A 19808-nucleotide genomic window follows, 5' to 3' on the forward strand; every position below is an offset into this window, starting at 1 on the left:
TGTATCTAATCTTCTTCTGTCTGTACCTAATCTTCTTCTTTGCAATTAACCGAACCTTCGTCTTTCAGCAATGGCTGCCAAGTGGTCCTTCCTTCCGTATTAAATCTATCAAGAATTCGGCTCCGTTGATCTGGAACAACTATTATCCCGCATAGAAAGCGATACATCCCTCCATCTCCCAGATAGTGTCCTTGCCCAAAATAAATTCTGATATCTGTCCTTCAACAAATAAAAAGACATATCTTTGGCTGTATTTTCTAGCGTTAGATTTAAATGCCCCTGCTTTATAACATTCCTTCACTTCATGCCTACCACCCCAACTATCTTACACTTATGTAGGGGGAAAGTTGGCACATGAACTGTGTGCGATATTCGTTCGGAAAGATGACTTGATGTAACAACCACCGAAACTCCAGTATCCAAAACAATAGTGACTTGAATACCTTCAGTTGTTGTAGAAATTTCAGACAAAGGTACTAATGGGTGCTACTGGTCACATTAATAAAAATCTTGCTAGACTCCTCTTTCAAACTATTTCCTTCAGTATATTTTATTTCATTTACATAATCGTCCGAAACCCTACTCTCTTCCGCAGCCGGTCCTCGGAGGTGTGACGCGACTGGATTTAATTTGACAAATGTATATCACCATGTCGGTTAATCTCATCTGTCACATCTATGATTACAGGTGGCAGCGACCGTCAATTATTATGTTTGCAGTCGGAGTTCCCATCTGTGCCTGTACTTGTCACTGGGCATTATTGTTGTCAATCCATCTCTGGTTATTCTGGCATGTCGAATAACCAGGATGCAATCTATGGTCACTTACGCTTGTTCTATTCCTGTTTCATCAGAAATTATTTTCATTGTCAAACCGGTATCTGCTAAACCCATTTCCATTTGGTATGTTGTTGTTACAGCTATGTGATACTGCTTGGTTCGTACGGTTATCGTATCATACCACTTGATTTGCATGACCATTGTTTGTGTTGTTCATTTCTGACAGTTTGCAATTGTTGTAGAGCAACATTTTTATTAATTTCATCAGATATATAAACTGTGGAAATCCTGTAAGAAGAGTCACTAACTAGATAAAACACCTAACAACATAAATGTTCTGAGTAATGTCTATCAGTTGCATCTTGGGCAGGCACACGTATGCATATCTTAATCTAAGATTATTAAACCTGTCTACGCTCAACCCAATCAGAATATTTCCACTGCTGGTCTTCTTGGTGGCATCTGGTATCAGCTCGGTTACGATGATGCAGTGGCTTGTCTAGAAGTCTCTGAAATTATTTATTGTGCCCATCCATGTGTGATGATAAATATTTCAACGGACTATGAATGATCGTCCAATAAAATAGTGCTTTATATAGAAATGAAATATGGAAAAAAACTGATCTGCAAATTAGAACTGGACCGTGTTCTGGTACCGTGCGCCACGGAATTTGAATCCGTGCCAGACGTCATGGATGTTGAATATCCCTAGAGGCCTCTGCACCATCGCGTCATAAGCTGTGGTGGCGCATGCCTCCTGGCCCGCTTTTAGTGTGAGGGCGCCACAGTGGAACACGTGGTCCCAGCGGCCAATAGCGGCGCCCCCGATAGAGTACTTAAGCGCCTGCCTCTCGCTCAGCCAGCTACACCTCCCGCCGTCTTGAACCCCCTCACCCCCTGGTTGCTCCTCTCCTCTCCCATCCCCGCCCCCTGCCACGTCTTCACCGTTGTGTCCCCCCTACCCTCCATCTCTACACCCTCCATCTCCTTTCCCAAGGTGGCTTCCGTCAACTCCCCCTCCCGGATGATGCCCTCTCTCCCTCCATTTATCCTTCCTATCAACTCTGATCCTCAATCCCCCTCCTTTCCTCTGTCCTTTCCTGGGCTCCCTCTTCCCCCCCCCCTTCCGTCCTGTTTTCTCCCCACTAAACCTCTCCCTACCTCCCTTCTCCCCCCCCAGTCCTTTTGTATTCCCCTCCTCTGCCTACCCCACTCCCTGTCGCGTCTGCCCTCCACCCCTCTTATGGGTCCTCATCCTCCTTCAGCTCCTTTCCCGGTTCCCCCCTTCGCTTTTACTCTCCTTTCCCCCCTTTTTTGTTTTCCCATCTTCTGTCTAGTTTCCCCCCACCTGCTCTCGACTGTGGTGTCACATTTGCCAACTTTTTAGTGCAGTGTTCCAGTGACTATTCAGTGTTGTTTGTCTTTCTCGTGTTGCGAACAGAAACCATGCTATCGCTAGGTGTGAATTTTATGTCCTTTGGGAACAGAATCCAGACTGTCGCCGTGTTTTTTTTAATTGTCTATTGTTTTCCCTGTCTGCTTCGTATGTATTTTTATTAGCGTCATCATCCCTGTGTTGTTGTTTTAAGTTCCACGATTTCTTTTCGCCTTGTTACTCTCTAAGTCTCCGATTTTATCGCCTGTTATTTATTATTTGTTCTCTTGATCTTTGTCACAAAATCTGTCGGCTGAAGAGCGGCATACTAAGCTGCTGCCAGCCCGCCCCCTTCGGGGGGAATTGAAATTCAATAAAGAAAAAAAAAAAAAAAAGCTCAGCCAGCCAGTCTTATACCGCGTACGTCTGTCGACACATCGCCTCGCGCTAGATAGCTTACTTACTTTCTTGTTCTGTGTACGAGTGGATGTGTCTGTTAGGTTTCCTTGTGACTCCGTTGTTCGATTTTGTTGTTGTTCGTTCTGTCCTTTGTTGGTCGTGTCCATCCTCTCCGGGTCCCGCTGCGCTTTCCGTCAATTCAACCCCGCGACCGTCCCGGTCGCAGTTACAACACGTGTCATGCAGGTTCCCTAATAGCATCCAGAAACCATCAATTCACACTATTTGCTACCTATGCGCACACAGAAAGCAAACCGCGGGTAGTACACGTCCAGCGCGGCGCTCGGGGGCCACAGTAGAGTTGCGACACCTGAGGATGGGCTTGTGAGAGCCCGAAACCGGTCGTGATAATAAAAGAAATTTACAACTGAAGATGTATTTTCAACCTCTAGTATAATGATCAGTTGCGGATGTTCGTCCAACAGGATTGTTTGCAGCTTCTTATCATAGATTGAGTGGTATTTCTTATCACATCGGCGCTTATCGAAGCACATGCTCTGGCGGTTCTCTGTCGCATATATTCAGGTGTGGTTGGAACATATTTACAAAGAATGTTATTTACGAAATCCCCAGAAGAAAAAAATCCAGAAGCGTCAAGTCCGGTGAACGAGCCGGCCACGGCACATCTCCTCCGCGTTCAATCCAACGATTTGAGAATTGTCTCTGCAACTCGTTTCTAGCCATCATCGAAAAATTTACTCTGTTTATACCACATTCTGTTCCTTGTTCTTAAAGATATTTCTTCCAATAACAGACCTAGTGTTTCTTGCAGTAATATGGTGTATTTCCTACCATTAAGATTTCCTTTGATGAAATAGGGGCCTATAAATCTGTCCTCCAGAATCCCACACTATACATTCACCGACCACGGGTTTTGGTGTGCAACTTGCCGCAGCCAACATGGGTTTCCACTTGCCCAATAATGTATGTTCTACGGTTCGTTAATGTAGCCTCATCAGCAAATAAAATAAAATTGATAAATGTGTCATCCTTCTGAACTGGACATGGAGGAGATGTGTCTTGGCTGGGTCGTTCGCCAGACTAGAGGCCACTGGATTTTTTCTTGTGGGGATTCGTAAAAGAAATTGTTCATAAAGACGTTTCAACTACACTTCAATATATGCGAGAGAGAATTGTCAGAGCATGTGTTTCGATAAGTACCGATTTGATGTTATACCACTCAATCCATGATAAGAAGTTTGCAGCACTGCATTGATACCAGGGGTCATCACTTCGAACACCTTCTGTAGGCTAAATGGACGTTCATGCCACCTTTGTGACCTTCGTTGACCTTCAAAGACCTTACTGTTACATCATTGGATTCGTCTCGATAGCCGCTATCAGAAAATAAGTACCAAACTATAGCATCCCATTTATAAAAAAACAAAGTGACCTTCACATCTCTGAAGCGACTCCGCCTAGCAACAAAAAACCAACGTCATATAATGGCCCCCGTTGTTCCATGCAACTTTTGTCCCACTAACTTTTCAGCTCCATCATACTTTCAGAGTTATTCTAGGTGACAATAGTCAGTGACTCACCCTATAAATTGGGACAGTGCATATTCACTTATGAATGAATTATTTTGGCAAGATCTAAAAAATATACTTTGTGATGCAGTGTAAAGATTAAAGATAAATGTTTTACGAGGGTTATTTGGAAAGTAAGTTCCGATCAGTAGCGAAATGGAAACTTCAGTAAAAATCAAAGATGTTTTATTTGCAACGGTTTGCTACACCTTCCAGTTACTTAGTCGCTGCTCCTACTTAGACATTTGTCGTAGCGTTGTACCACCGTTCTAATATCCTCATCATAGAAGGCAACCGTCTGTACTTTACGCCACTTTTCTACTCTGGTCTGCAGTTCGCTGTCTTCATAGCCAGCGGCTTTTGTGAGCAGAGATGAACATCAGAGGGAATCAAGTCCGGGCTGTATGTTGGGTAAAGAAACACTTCCCATCGAAAACGCTGCAGGGGCGTACTCATCCACCCTGCAGTGTGACTAGGGCCTCCCGTCGGGTAGACCGTTCGCCGGGTGCAAGTCTTTCGATTTGACGCCGCTTGGGCGACTTGCGCATCGATTGGGATGAAATGATGATGATCAGGACAACACCACACCCAATCCCTGAGCGGAGAAAATCTCCGACCCAGCCGTGAATCGAACCGGGACCCTTAGGATTGACGTTCCGTCGCGCTGACCCCCCTGCACTGTGCAGACGAGAATTGTCATGAAGAAGGAAGTACGTGACAGTTACGTTATGTGGGATTGCATGAAATCAGGTGAAACCTTCCAGCAGGCACCCATACTTGGAGGGAGACATTATTGTTCTAGGCATCATCATGTGCTCACTGTGTGCTCAGAACTGAAATGAGCAACGTGAGGCGATCGACAGGCTTATTAGAGACACTGCTCAACACATCTGTGCAAGCTTTAGTGGATTTTCATTGTCGTTCCCACTTTGCGATCAAGCACACCTTACTTTTCCGAATGGCCTTCGTACGTGATAGGATTGTAGTTGAAATTAAAAAAGTAGCCACGTCTGAAGCAGTACCCACAATGAAAGGAATTTCTAGTCAAAGGCGATACCACTGAGCCATAGAAATCTCGTTGCTATGGTGAGACAGTCTTCCCTCCTTGCAGTGGTCAGTCGTTATTCTGCACATACTGGCCGCTGAAAGTTAGTGGTCACGTAACAAGCCCTTGTCTTTAATTCAATTTGTGCTCATCCTTGTATATATTGCAGGGAATTTGTCTGGTGATCTTCGTAGTTTAATGATATAAATTAAGAAATTCTCCACGAAAATCCTTCCCTTTGTAAATTTTACGCAAAGCGCTCATTTATCGCCTTAATTTTCCAAGCAAAGCTAATTTTGTTGCCTTTCTCCCGAGCTACAACATTCCACGATTTTTGGACGCCGTGTTTTAGGAACAGCTGTTCGGCTCCATTTTGTAGCGGGAGCTTGCAGCTCGCACACAGGACCGCAGATCATGTCGGCTGAGGCTGTCGCTTGTATCTGGAATGTAGCGATTCCAGATATCATGCACTATCGGTCGCTTCTGCCGCTCGCATACGAAGCGGCGTTAATGAGATAATTCAATGGGATATTACTGCCACATGCTACAACTACACGTGTCTAGCCATTTGCTTGACAATTATTGTGTGTGAGATTATGGTGGTATCATGTTCTGTTGTGTTCTTGTTCACGACATTGTCCAGAACACGTTTGTTTCTGTCAAGAGGTCTGCTTCCATTGGATCCGTTTTCTGACTGGAGGATATCTACACTGATAAGCCAAAACATTATCATCGCTGCCCCGGCGGCGCTGGATGCCGCCTGGTGTCATTGCGGGTACGTGATGAGGTAGCAAAGGCATGTAAGCGGAGCAGACACGGGGATATGGACTACAAATGGGAAAATACATTGAGATAAGCGAGTCTGGCAAAGTTCAAATTATTATTACGCAGAGCCTGTGAACGAGTACTCGGAAACGTCGAAGCTGGTCGAATGTTCATGTGCTACTGTCGTGAACATCTACGGAAAGAGGCAGAAGGATAGTGAAATTACCACTAGACGCTAAATGGTTGGACGTCCATGACTCTTCACAGAACGTGGGGTTTGGAGGTTAATCTACTCTGTAAACTAGGATAGATTGTGGTCTGTGGCATCTGTGCTGAAAGAGCGCAATGCTGGTGCACGCACAATTGTTTCGTAGCGCAACACTCATCATACGTTGTGGAACATTGAGACTACCCCTATGTGTTCACATTTTGATCCAACGACGGCGCCAGTTACGACTGCAGTTGGCATGGGACCGTAGAGATTCGACCGTCGGTCAATGAAACGTTGGCTCTGCGGGTGAATCACATATTTGCTACACTTGGTCGATGGTCATCTTCACAAACACCGTCATCGAGGTGAATGGCGGTTCGAAAGGAGCAACGCGCCACTTATGGAGGCTGATGGAGCAGAGTTTTGCTATGGAAGACACTCTGCTGTTCCTGTATGAGCCTATGCGTAGCAATCGAAGATACGCTGACAGCTGCAAACCGCATGAATCCCTTCGTGCTTGATATCTTCGCCGATGGCGACGTCATCTTTCAGCAGTGTAATTGTACGTCAGAACCATGCGACAGTGGTTTGAGGAGCATTGTAGGGAACTCGCGATAATGTCTCGGCAACCAAAATCGCCTGATGCAAATACTGGAGCACCCATCTGGGTCGCTATCCGGCGCCATCACTGAGTGCGCAAATCAACGGCCCGTTATTTACGCGAATTACACGACCTGTGCGTAGACACCTAATGCCGCATACCTCCACAAACTTACTAATAAACTGTCGGATCCAATATTCGCAGAATCAGTGATGCATTTCGTTCCAAAGCCGAGCGGTCTAGGGCGCTGCAGTCATGGACTGTGCGGCTGGTCCCGGCGGAGGTTCGAGTCCTCCCTCGGGCATGGGTGTGTTTTGTCCTTAGGATAATTTAGGTTAAGTAGTGTGTAAGCTTAGGGACTGATGACCTTAGCAGTTAAGTCCCATAAGATTTCACGCACATTTGAACATTTGTATGTCTAACATTCGTGTGCTATACAGTGGCTAATTTCAATCGTCCTTTGACTTTGTAAACTATAGGGGAAATGGACGGAGGGCTTAGATTTTTTGGAAAGCTTATCGGAAAATTACATGCGGTGTTAAGGTAAAAAGGCATAGAGGAGACCAGTACGATCAATTCTAGAGAGCATGGCAACGGATATGGAACGAAATCAGATACCCTCTGATAGGATCATATCGTCTGCCTGTCCTACAACTTTCGCAGATAGACAGTCACGGCTTTCGATTGAGAATACGGTGAGTGGTTCGTTTGGTAAGTAGTACAGAAGCACGAGTGACTGCCCGGTGTGATGTTCGCAAGTGTTATGCGTTAATGGGGGGCACGTCCCTGTCACAATCGCGGCGGCATGGCGGCTAAGCATTGTTGGATGTTAGGTGTGCTAAGGCTACCTACAGCTGTTCAAATAAATAAAAGGGAACTTCCTACCCTACTATACAACTTCGGCTATGATGCAAAACTTTGTGGCGCTCGGCTTGTATGGTGTAGTGATATACGGCTCGGCATGCGGTGTTTCTGTAGCTAAGTAAACGTTCCTGTTCTGTTCTATCCAACAATATAGTGACCGATGGTCTTAGTTCTTATGCCTCCTTCTAGTACAGTCGGTGTCTAACACCGCTGTGTCGTTCCACTTTGCATAAAAACGTACCAGATAGTCAAGTAACGATGTTAAGCGATGGTAAAACGAGTGTAACAACATGTACAACATAAACATTGATTGGGTGGAATTTAGCTTTCTCTTTTCGTCCATGAGGCCAAAAAGGGGTTAGATGCAGTGTCGATAACGTCTGGTTAGAGCTCAGTACAGTTTAGAGATGTCACCATATGAGCAATATGGTCCATATGTCACGTGGAGTTTATGTCTGAATAGACATGTTCCTGGCTAATAATGTGTTGTTCTTAAGGGGAGACGGAAGGCCATTTTTATTCCTATTCTGCCAATGCTATTTTACCCTTTGATTAGGTGCACTTTTCAAAAGAACTATAAGTGATAAAACAATGAAAATTTTACTGCCTATATATATATATACTCCTGGAAATGGAAAAAAGAACACATTGACACCGGTGTGTCAGACCCACCATACTTGCTCCGGACACTGCGAGAGGGCTGTACAAGCAATGATCACACGCACGGCACAGAGGACACACCAGGAACCGCGGTGTTGGCCGTCGAATGGCGCTAGCTGCGCAGCATTTGTGCACCGCCGCCGTCAGTGTCAGCCAGTTTGCCGTGGCATACGGAGCTCCATCGCAGTCTCTAACACTGGTAGCATGCCGCGACAGCGTGGACGTGAACCGTATGTGCAGTTGACGGACTTTGAGCGAGGGCGTATAGTGGGCATGCGGGAGGCCGGGTGGACGTACCGCCGAATTGCTCAACATGTGGGGCGTGAGGTCTCCACAGTACATCGATGTTGTCGCCAGTGGTCGGCGGAAGGTGCACGTGCCCGTCGACCAGGGACCGGACCGCAGCGACGCGCGGATGCACGCCAAGACCGTAGGATCCTACGCAGTGCCGTAGGGGACCGCACCGCCACTTCCCAGCAAATTAGGGACACTGTTGCTCCTGGGGTATCGGCGAGGACCATTCGCAACCGTCTCCATGAAGCTGGGCTACGGTCCCGCACACCGTTAGACCGTCTTCCGCTCACGCCCCAACATCGTGCAGCCCGCCTCCAGTGGTGTCGCGACAGGCGTGAATGGAGGGACGAATGGAGACGTGTCGTCTTCAGCGATGAGAGTCGCTTCTGCCTTGGTGCCAATGATGGTCGTATGCGTGTTTGGCGCCGTGCAGGTGAGCGCCACAATCAGGACTGCATACGACCGAGGCACACAGGGCCAACACCCGGCATCATGGTGTGGGGAGCGATCTCCTACACTGGCCGTACACCACTGGTGATCGTCGAGGGGACACTGAATAGTGCACGGTACATCCAAACCGTCATCGAACCCATCGTTCTACCATTCCTAGACCGGCAAGGGAACTTGCTGTTCCAACAGGACAATGCACGTCCGCATGTATCCCGTGCCACCCAACGTGCTCTAGAAGGTGTAAGTCAACTACCCTGGCCAGCAAGATCTCCGGATCTGTCCCCCATTGAGCATGTTTGGGACTGGATGAAGCGTCGTCTCACGCGGTCTGCACGTCCAGCACGAACGCTGGTCCAACTGAGGCGCCAGGTGGAAATGACATGGCAAGCCGTTCCACAGGACTACATCCAGCATCTCTGCGATCGTCTCCATGGGAGAATAGCAGCCTGCATTGCTGCGAAAGGTGGATATACACTGTACTAGTGCCGACATTGTGCATGCTCTGTTGCCTGTGTCTATGTGCCTGTGGTTCTGTCAGTGTGATCATGTGATGTATCTGACCCCAGGAATGTGTCAATAAAGTTTCCCCTTCCTGGGACAATGAATTCACGGTGTTCTTATTTCAATTTCCAGGAGTGTATGTATATATATATATATATATATATATATATATATATATATATATATATATATATATATATATATATATATGCCTCAATTTGAAAGCAAAATGAACATATTACCTCTTATGGTTATGAAGAAAAAAAATTTATTCTTTTACTAGTAAAATTTAACTTTTTTTGGCCATTAATCATTATAAAACTGTTTCTAACTGTTTGGTGGTTCTCAATTTACTTATAATAACTTATTACCATCTGCAGTACAAATATATATGCCTCAATTTGAAAGCAAAATGAACATATTACCTCTTATGGTTATGAAGAAAAAAAATTTATTCTTTTACTAGTAAAATTTAACTTTTTTTGGCCATTAACCATTATAAAACTGTTTTTAACTGTTTGGTGGTTCTCAATTTACTTATAATAACTTATTACCATCTGCAGTACAAATTGACCAAATTTCATGTTTCTAACCCCATTAGTTTATCAAATAATGGTACCTGAAATTTAAAAAAGTAGTTTTGAGAAAAATCCATTTAAAGTTTAATATTGCAATTCTAAATTACTTACCACAAATATTTTCCTGCACCATACTGAGCGTCATCTGACTCATACTAATTTTCTTTTCTTCTCTTGGTCCCTCTTCTTTTCTGTCTGGTTTCTTTTGTGCGTTTTAAATTAGTGATATCTGCTTTCCGGATTCTCTCTTTATCTATTTGCACCAAGGATTTTGCAGTATTTCCACTAGATTTTATGCCCAATAATTCCAAAACATCCAGTTTTCTAAATACACCATCATTGAAGCATAAAATTGCATCATAAACACTAAATTTGAGGGTTGTAAGCAGAACAAATACAGTTTTCGGTAACCGGTTGCAAATGACAGAATTCACACATTCATTTAAATTTTGGGTTTTCCCATGAAGACATATCTTCAACAAGGTATCTTTACAAAGGTCTCTAAATATGGGTTTAATTTCATTCATTACTGATGCAGGTAAAGAATGTTTGTGGTCATATCTGGCACTTCTCCTGTACTTGCACCAAGTGTCAGGATCATTCGGGCAAAGATCGTGCACTGGATTTTCATTTGTGGAAAGCTTATGGAAAAAGATAGCCCATACAGCTTTTTTTCTACATTCCCTACATTTCTTCTTATGCCAAGCCATAATAATTCTGTAATCTATTTCAACATTTGTCAGACGACCTTCACCACCTATCTTCTTGCCATCTTCCAATACTATTTTCGACTTTTCTTTCAATAATTTTCTCAGCCTCTACCCCATTCTCTCCTGGACATGCCCAATGCACTCTAATTTATAAATTGTGACATTAGGACCATAGAGTTGTTCACGAATACCCAGTCATAAGCCTTGCTGTCACCGTCCCCAAATTGCACAGAGCGTCAGGTAAACCATCATATCTCACGAAAAAACTGTCGTATTGATAGAAAACAAAAACTGTTTCATGCAGGAAAGACCAGGCATTTCAAATATTCTAAAATCTAAAAACCTCCAGCACGGTGTAGCAAGGCATCAGTGCTGTAGTTCTTAAATGAAGACCAAGTGTATACCGGTGCTATTCCTTTCTACACTCGACAGCGACGAGTGTGTAGAAACCACACAGGCTGCGTCAATGAGTTTTGAAGTTAGGAAAACTGCTGTGTAGTACTGCTCTATAACAATCAGTGCTTCTCATCATTTTAAACTTAAAATGAATAGGTTTTGTCTCGTCATTTTTAAACTCAGAACTCGTAAATTTTGTAAATATTTCCATCATTTTAAACTTAGGAGACGTGAGGTCTTGGGTTTGACATTTAAGGTACCTGATAAGTGAGTTAAATTGAGAGTGGTGAGGGAGGGAACTGTTTAAACTTTCATGTCAGAGATGTATGTGCACTTAGGATAGGTTAGTTAGGGACAACCATACAGTTTTAAAGTCAGCTCCAAGATAAATTGTTTGAATTCTGACGTCAGAAGGGAAGTTGTTTAAACCTAGAGGAATAAGTAGGCTTACGGTGCTGTATGACATATCTGCCAGGCAACCTGAAATTCAGTGCAACAACTGTTTAAATGATGACACCAGAGGGAAATTGTTTACCTTTATGATAGGCAATATGGCTCTTAGAACAAGTGACCTGACTGCTTTAAATAGCCCTACATGTCTCCACAGGGCTAAATGCTTTCTAGCACGCAACTTACTTCTCTTTCCCTTAACGTATTGGATTCTGACGTCATAGAGCTGTAACAACATTCCATCTTAACCATTTTGGATTGTAACATCATAGTAAGAATGCAGCGGTATAGCAGGTCCATAATCTCTAATTCTGACGTCATAGAACTACACCAGCCATACATGCTCGACACGTTGGCTCACCACCCTGCATTTTGATGTCATAACACTAATGAACCAGTATTGTAGATCAGTCATCAAGTGACCTACTTCCACCTGCAAGACAGTATACCATCTTGGATTTCTGAATTTCCCACCAATTTATATGAGGGTTGGAACTTTAATAGTGGTAACTATTTGTTTACAGCTCGTACAAAACAGATACTTGTTCCGGAGTTTTTGGAACACAACCTACAACTAGCTTAGAGACAGAAGTGATGACACTTCATGCAGGACCTGACCATCATTTTGCCGGACAATGCTCAAGCACGTACTGTGCAAGCTGTTACTGATTTGTTTGACTGATGAGACTGCTAAGTGCTATACCACCTACTGCACTCCCCTGACTTAAGCCCTCGTGAGTTCAACTCGATTTCTAAACTGAAGGAAACACTTCACGGCATTCGCTTCAGAACTGCTACAGATTCGTCGGGCAATAGACCGCGCCGCTCGAGCTGTCAACACAACTGGCACTGCTAAGAGTATCCTACAACTTCCACATCGCTGGCAACGGGTTATACACAATGCTGGTGACTACTTTGAAGGCCAGTAAAACTTTGAAATACGTATCTATTTTGTACGAGCTGTAAATAAATAGTTACCACTGTTAAAGTTCTAACCCTCGTAGTTAGGACAACAGCCATACTTTCACAGAGATGTCATAGGAATGGAGGAAAACCCAGGCTATTTTTGACTTTGTCATCATTTTATATACACAGAGCAATTGTCAGAAGTGTGAAGGTGGTGGGAGAAATCCGGTGACTCGTCAGTGACATCGTCTATGACATCACTGTTGACCTACTTTGGCCCATGTTTACCTACTTGTCACCCGACTACCAAATCCAAAAGAGACATTTCAACCCAAACTTGCCTAAGGCGTCTTCTTGTCGCATGTAGCGTCAAGAGTAAAGTATGGAGGACGTGGTGTTATAGTACGGAATGTTTTACTTAAGAAAACGCTAAATTAGGGCAAATATGAAAACGTTTTACAGCAATATGTTCTGCGTACAGTAGAGGAATGGTTCAGAGAAGATGGTCATCTGTATGAGCATGAAAATGCACCGCATCATAAAGCAGTGTCACTGAGGCAGTCGTTTATGGACAGTAACATTCCTTAAATAGACTGCTTGCCCAGAGTCCCAACTGGAACCCAATGGCACAGCTTTGGGATGAGTTTCAACGGAGACTTCGTTCCACTGACTCCAGCATACAACATCACTATCTTCCTTTTCAGGTTTCGACTCTTAACGAAAACTGAGCTACCTCTCCTCCACAGACATACAGACACCTTACTAAAAGAGTGCCCAGCAAAATCGTCATAAGAGCGAAAAAAAGAGAAGGATAGACACACTCTATTTTAAGATCCACTAACAGATGTCCAGGCACAGACGAGCAGGTAAAGTATGATCTTACCTTGGCCATCTTAAAGCAGTGTATATACGCTACTGCGAATTAAAATTGCCACACCACGAAGATGACGTGCTACAGACGCGAAATTTAACCGACAGGAAGAAGATGCTGTGATATGCAAATGATTAGCGTTTCAGAGCATTCACACAAGGTGGGTACTGGTGGCGACACCTACAACATGCTGACATGAGGATAGTTTCCAACCGATTTCTCATACACAAACAGCAGTCGACCGGCGTTGCCTGGTGAAACGTTGTTGTGATGCCTCGTGTAAGGAGGAGAAATGCGTACCATCACGTTTCCGACTTTGAAAAAGGTCGGATTGTAGCCTATCGCGATTGCGGTTTATCGTATCGCGACACTGCTGCTCGCGTTGGTCGAGATCCAATGACTGTTAGCAGAATATGGAATCGGTGGGTTCAGGAGGGTAATACGGAACGCCGTGCTGGATCCCAACGGCCTCATATCACTAGCAGTCGAGACGACAGGCATCTTATCCTCATGGCTGTAACGGATCGTGCAGCCACGTCTCGATCCCTGAGTTAACAGATGGGGACGTTTGCAAGACAACAACCATCTGCACGAACAATTCGACGTCGTTTGCAGGAGCATGGACTATCACCTCGGAGACCATGGCTGCGGTTACCCTTGACACTGCATCACAGACAGAAGTGCCTGCGATGGTGTACTCAACGACGAACCTGGGTGCACGAATGGCAAAACGTCATTTTTTCGGATGAATCCAGGTTATGTTTACAGCAGCTTGATGGTCGCATCTGTGTTTGGCGACATCGCAGTGAACGCGCATTGGAAGAGTGTATTCGTCATCGCCATACTGGCGTATCACCCGGCATGATGGTATGGGGTGCCATTGGTTATACGTCTCGTTCACCTCTTGTTCACATTGACGGCAGTTTGAGCAGTGGACGTTACATCTGAGATGTGTTAAGACCTGTGCCTCTACCCTTCATTCGATCCCTGCTAAACCCTACATTTCAGCAGGATAATGCACAACCGCATGTTGCAGGTCCTGTACGGGCCTTTCTGGATGCAGAAAATGTTCGACTGCTGCCCTGGCCAGCACATTGACCAGATCTGTCACCAATTGAAAATGTCTAGTCAATGGTGGCCGAGCAACTGGCTCGTCACAATACGCCAGTCACTACTCTTGATGAACTGTGGTGTCGTGTTGAAGGTGCATGGGCAGCTGTACCTGTACACGCAATCCAAGCTCTGCCTGACTCAATGCGTAGAAGTATGAAGGCCGTTATTATGGTCAGAGTTGGTTGTTCTGGGTACTGATTTCTGAGGATCTATGCACCCAAATTGCGTGAAAATGTAATCACATGTCAGTTTGTCGAATGAATACTCGTTTATCATCTGCATTTCTTCTTGGTGTACCAATTTTAATGGCCAGTAGTGTATTTAAACAGAGATTTGGAAGAAGGTAATGAGGCAGTTGTTGTCTTTCTGTGACAGACACAAAGTTTACCGGCTGGTGCCCACAGAGCAGCAGCTGAAAATAATGTCGCAGCTGAGGAACAACCCGTCCCTCGACTTCTGGTCGGGAGCGCTCCGTGCTGGCCACCCTGTGGACGTCAGGGTGCCACCCAGAATGCACGGCAACATCCAAGCCTTCCTCAACCGCCAAGGAGTGCTGCATCACGTGGTTATTAATGACCTCCAACAGTAAGTTTTCCAGTCACACTTAATGCTACAGTTACCTTTGATTTCAGAACTGGGAAATGATACACTGTGAGTAGTATGCGAATTTTGCTATTGGGGCAACAGAATAACTGATGATAACTGGAGTAGAGCAGATTAAAAATGCAGGATAGCTACAGCAAGAAAAGCATTTGTGAGAAAGAGAAGTCTGTTATCACTGAATATAAATTTATTCGTTAGGAAGTATTTTCTGAAAATATTTGTCTGGAATTTAGCCTTGTACAGAAGTAAAACGTGGATGATAAAACATTGAAGTAAAAGTGAACAGAAGCTTTTGAAATGTGATGCTACAGAAGAATGCTTAATATGTGTAGGTCGACTTGAAATGGTTAGGATGTGGGGATCCGGGAGTGGTAAGGGACTGAGCACACACTCAGCAGAAAATTTTTACACTTTATTTGGTTTCAACAATTTACGCAAGCCACACGCCGTTAACCAGAACAGACTGGATTGTCAAGTTAAGCACTCGTAAGGTAATTATTGAATTGTTTAAAAGCGACAGCAAATAAATTAGATACTATCAAATAAAGGCGCCAATAAGAAAGGTAGAAATATAAACATTAAAAAAGTTATGCTTGAAAGAAGGGATCAGTTGATAGGACACTTTCCAAGGCGTGAAGGAGTCATCAGTTTGGTAATAGAGGGAAGTGTCAAGGGTAAAAATGCTACAAAGGGATCAAGGGATAAATACAGCAATCAGGTTCAAGGGTCTGTTGGTTACAGTAATTATGCAGAGAGGATTGGTTGGTTGGGTGGTTTGGGGAAGGGGTCCAGACAGCGAGGTCATCGGTCCCATAGGATTAGGGAAGGAAATCGGTTTTGCCCTTTCAAAGGAACCATCCCAGCATTTGCCTGGAGTGATTTGGGGAAACCACGGAAAACCTAAATCAGGATGGCCGGACACGGGTTTGAACCGTCGTGCTCACGAATGCGAGTCCAGTGTGCTAACCACTCTGCCACCTCGCTCGATGTTCAGAGAGGAAGATAGACTAGTGAATACAGCTAAATCAAACCAGTCTTCGGACTGAGGGCCACAACAGCAACACAGAGCATACACATTCACGGAAACTGTTGTTTAAAATGCGTTGTTGTGGTCTGAGTAAGACGACTGGTTTGATGCAGCTCTCCATCCTACTCTATTCTGTGCAAGCCTCTTCATATCCGAATAACTATGCAACTCAAATATTTCTGAATCTGCTTACTGTATTCATCTCTTGGTCTCCCTCTACGAATTTTATCTATTTTACTCCCCAGACTTTCCTCCAGTACCAAATTGTGATCCATTGATGTCTCAGAAAGCGTCCTATCAATCGATCGCTTCTTCTTGTCAGGTTGTGCCACAAATTTCTTTTCTCCAGTTGTATTCAGAACCCAACAAATCTTCAGCATTCTTCTGTAACATCACATTTCAAAACCTATTCTCTTCTGTCTAAACTGTTTAGTGTCCAATGATTCACATCCATACATGGCTACAGTCCATAAAATACTTTCAGTAAAGACTTTCTGAGACTAAAATCAATATCCGATGTTAACAAATTTCTCTTCTTCAGGAACGCTTTCCTTGCCATCTCCAGTTATTTTTCTTCCCAAATAGCATAACTATTTTACTACTTTGCGAGTCTCGTTTCCTAATCTAATCCCGTTAGCATCACCTGATTTAATTCAACTTCGTTCCATTGTCCTTGCTTTGCTTTTCTTGATTTTCATGTTATATCCCCGTTTCAAGACACTGTCCATTCCATTCAACTGCTCTTACAAGTCCTTTGCTGTCTCTGACAGAATCACAATGTCTAATTTACTTTAATTTGGAATTGAATTCTGGTTGGTTCCAGTTGGAGTTTATTATTTTTTCAGTGTGGAAGCTAGCATTCTAATTCATTCATATTCTATGAAGCAGCCATCTTTAATTTTACGTGTCACTTAATGGAAATGGTTTTCTTTAGGAAAAATTTAGCGTTGAGTAAAACAGCAAAATAATTAGTTCAGAAAGAATTGAATCACAAAGCACCAATGTATTCAATTAAAACTTCCATTTTATGTGTGTGAATTGTCACTTATGTCAGCAGTGTTAACATTATTGTTTTCAGTTCTTTTAGATCACGCAGCACAATGGTTTGAAAGAAATGTTTCAAGTAGTTACAAAAGTGACTTGGATTCAGGAGCATGAAACCGATTAGATTGAGTTTAACACCGTCTTTAACAATTATCAACATGTGATTTACCAACCATCACGTAAAAGAAACGGCACTAAGCTCCCTTGCAGTTCTAGTCAATAAGAAAATTAATTGGAGAGTCTTGCCTTATCATTTTGCGTGCGTTGCTAGATGTCCGACGGCCAAAGCAAAACTGCACGGCTACTTCAGGTCTCTGATGCATTAATTACTCGTCGACCAATATGACGCCACTTAGAGCCATTGTTGCTTCGGCAGCCATAGCTCCAAACTTTACTGCGTCACAAGTGTCGAAATTCTTGCATCCGCTGTTTACAGGTATTGAAGACGATTTGATGTCGAGTAAAGTAACACTACACTATTTTACAGTTGTTAAAACGCTACTTTTCCCAGAAAGTAAATTTTTACGTCACCAGCCACAAAAAAGCGACTGCTGAGTTCGGAACGTCGCTACCCCCTCTCCCCCTGCTACTGCACATGACACCACTTCTCGCCCCAGCTGCGCAGCCAATTACGACTCGCGACTCCCATTATTATGACTTTTAGATTGAAGTAGTTTTTTATTAACCCTTGGAGTATTGCATTAAACTAAATTAACAAAATTAATTATTACAACTCTTTCTGCCTATTAACTAACACATATTGAAAAACTTGTAACTTACCTGAGCTACAAAGGTATCTGCTCTCTATTTACTTGCAGCTATGTATCGAAATTTATCAATCAACCACAAAATACCAACAACGTTTATGAAAACAATTTAATATTATTATTTTTTGTTGTGAACTGTAGCAGTTCCGTTACATCCTCGACTATTATAACCACCGTTTGGTTTCTGTACAAGTCGTAAATAGCCTTTCACTCCCTCTATTTTACCCCTGCTACTTTAAAAATTTCAAAAAGTGAATTCCAGCCAACACTGTCAAAGGCTTTCTCTAAAACGTAGGTTTACCTAAACGTAGGTTTGCCTTTCCTTAACCTAAGAGTGCCAAAAGATCAGTATTTCCCAGCGTGTTCCTACTTTATTCCGCAATAGAATATATCTTCCCCAGGGTCGGCTTCTATCAGTTTTCCCATTCTTCTGTAAAGAATTCGTGTTATTATTTTGCACCCATGATTTACTAACCTGATAGTCGGTAATTTTCACACCCACTTTCTTTGGAATTGGAATTATAATATTCTTCTTCGAGTCTGAGGGTATTTCGCGTGTATCATACATCTTGCTCCCCAGATGAAAGAGTTTTGTCATGGGTGGCTATACCAAGGCTATCAGTAGTTCTAACGGAATGTCATCTAGTTCCGGGGCCTTGTTTCGGTTAAGGTAAATCTGTGCTCTGTCAATGATTTTCTAAAAATGTCGTTGTTGTGCGTAATGTACGGAACGATGTTGTATGCAATTCATTTTCGGGTGTCTAGAACATCGATGAATGTAGCCAGCGAGGTCATGCATCAATTGAAATAATCTGAATCCATGACAGTGTCTGAATAAAGAAAGTGTCTACAATTAAAAAAGTGTATACAAAAGAATGTAAATAATTTGCAACGTTAAAATGTAGCCACCGGTAGCGACAATAGTTCAATAGTTAGTTTGCTAATACTGCAAGTGTTTATTGACATAATTTATGAACAATTTTGGATTATGAAGTTAGAGCAGCAAGCTTCTCCAAGAAGTGGTATTAACTCTGAATATGATTTGTATCCATACCACGAAACATTAGTACAGATAAAATACTGTACCTTGCTTTTTACTTTTTTTGAAATCCGACAAGAACTGCTATTGTTAATCAATGCTGGTCTCTCACAACTAATTCCTGAGCTAATATTGTGAAGGGAACTGCATGCAAGGAAACTTTTAAGCTCATAAAAAACATCGCTGAAAGTGGTGCATAAAGCTGCACGCCTGCAGTTCATTCAGGCTTCCAAGAACGTGAACCAGGAAGTTCATTCACCAGTCTATGTGACCAAATGTTGCCCTTTCTTCTACAAATCTTCTGTGTTGACTTCTGTCTTTCGAGACGACGACGGCCGTGTTCACACGACTGCACACATACGTTCGTTGTTTGATGAATTGTTAGGGATCCCATCACATCTCGACAAACCCGCTAAATTATTGGGTATTGAGCCCATGGAAAATGTCTTGGACTACTTTGAACAGTGGGTGACAACTGTAGAAACTTGTATTCTCTTCCTAGCCGGACTGAGGCCATTGTGGAGGCGGGAGTCGGTGGTACTCAATCTTAGAGTGACGTATTCTGCGATGAGTGAATTCTTGCCCCGTGTTCTTATAAATGTGTTCAGTGTCTCCCAAGTCTCAACACACACACTCATTACGGACTAAATTACAGCAGCCGTGCAACCATGCACAGTGTATCTGCAGCGAAGTACAGAGTGAAGTGAGCCGATAGTAAAAAATATTTGGAACACGCTCGCCCTGTCATGTGACACTTCTGTCAGAGACAGT

The 19808-nt window shown here is 43.5% G+C and overlaps 1 protein-coding gene across 1 annotated transcript in view; it reads left to right on the plus strand.

Annotated features, from left to right (window-relative positions):
• The window catches only part of LOC124796026 (carboxypeptidase B-like), a 158424-nt gene that overhangs the window by 8606 nt on the left and 130010 nt on the right, over positions 1 to 19808 (plus strand). The window contains exon 2 of the mRNA XM_047260110.1: positions 14933 to 15142. Within this exon, the coding sequence (XP_047116066.1) occupies positions 14933 to 15142 (210 nt within the window). The remainder of the gene's footprint in view (positions 1 to 14932; positions 15143 to 19808) is intronic.

This window comes from Schistocerca piceifrons, chromosome 4 (assembly GCF_021461385.2).
Source record: "Schistocerca piceifrons isolate TAMUIC-IGC-003096 chromosome 4, iqSchPice1.1, whole genome shotgun sequence".
NCBI classification, from domain to species: Eukaryota; Metazoa; Arthropoda; class Insecta; order Orthoptera; family Acrididae; genus Schistocerca; species Schistocerca piceifrons.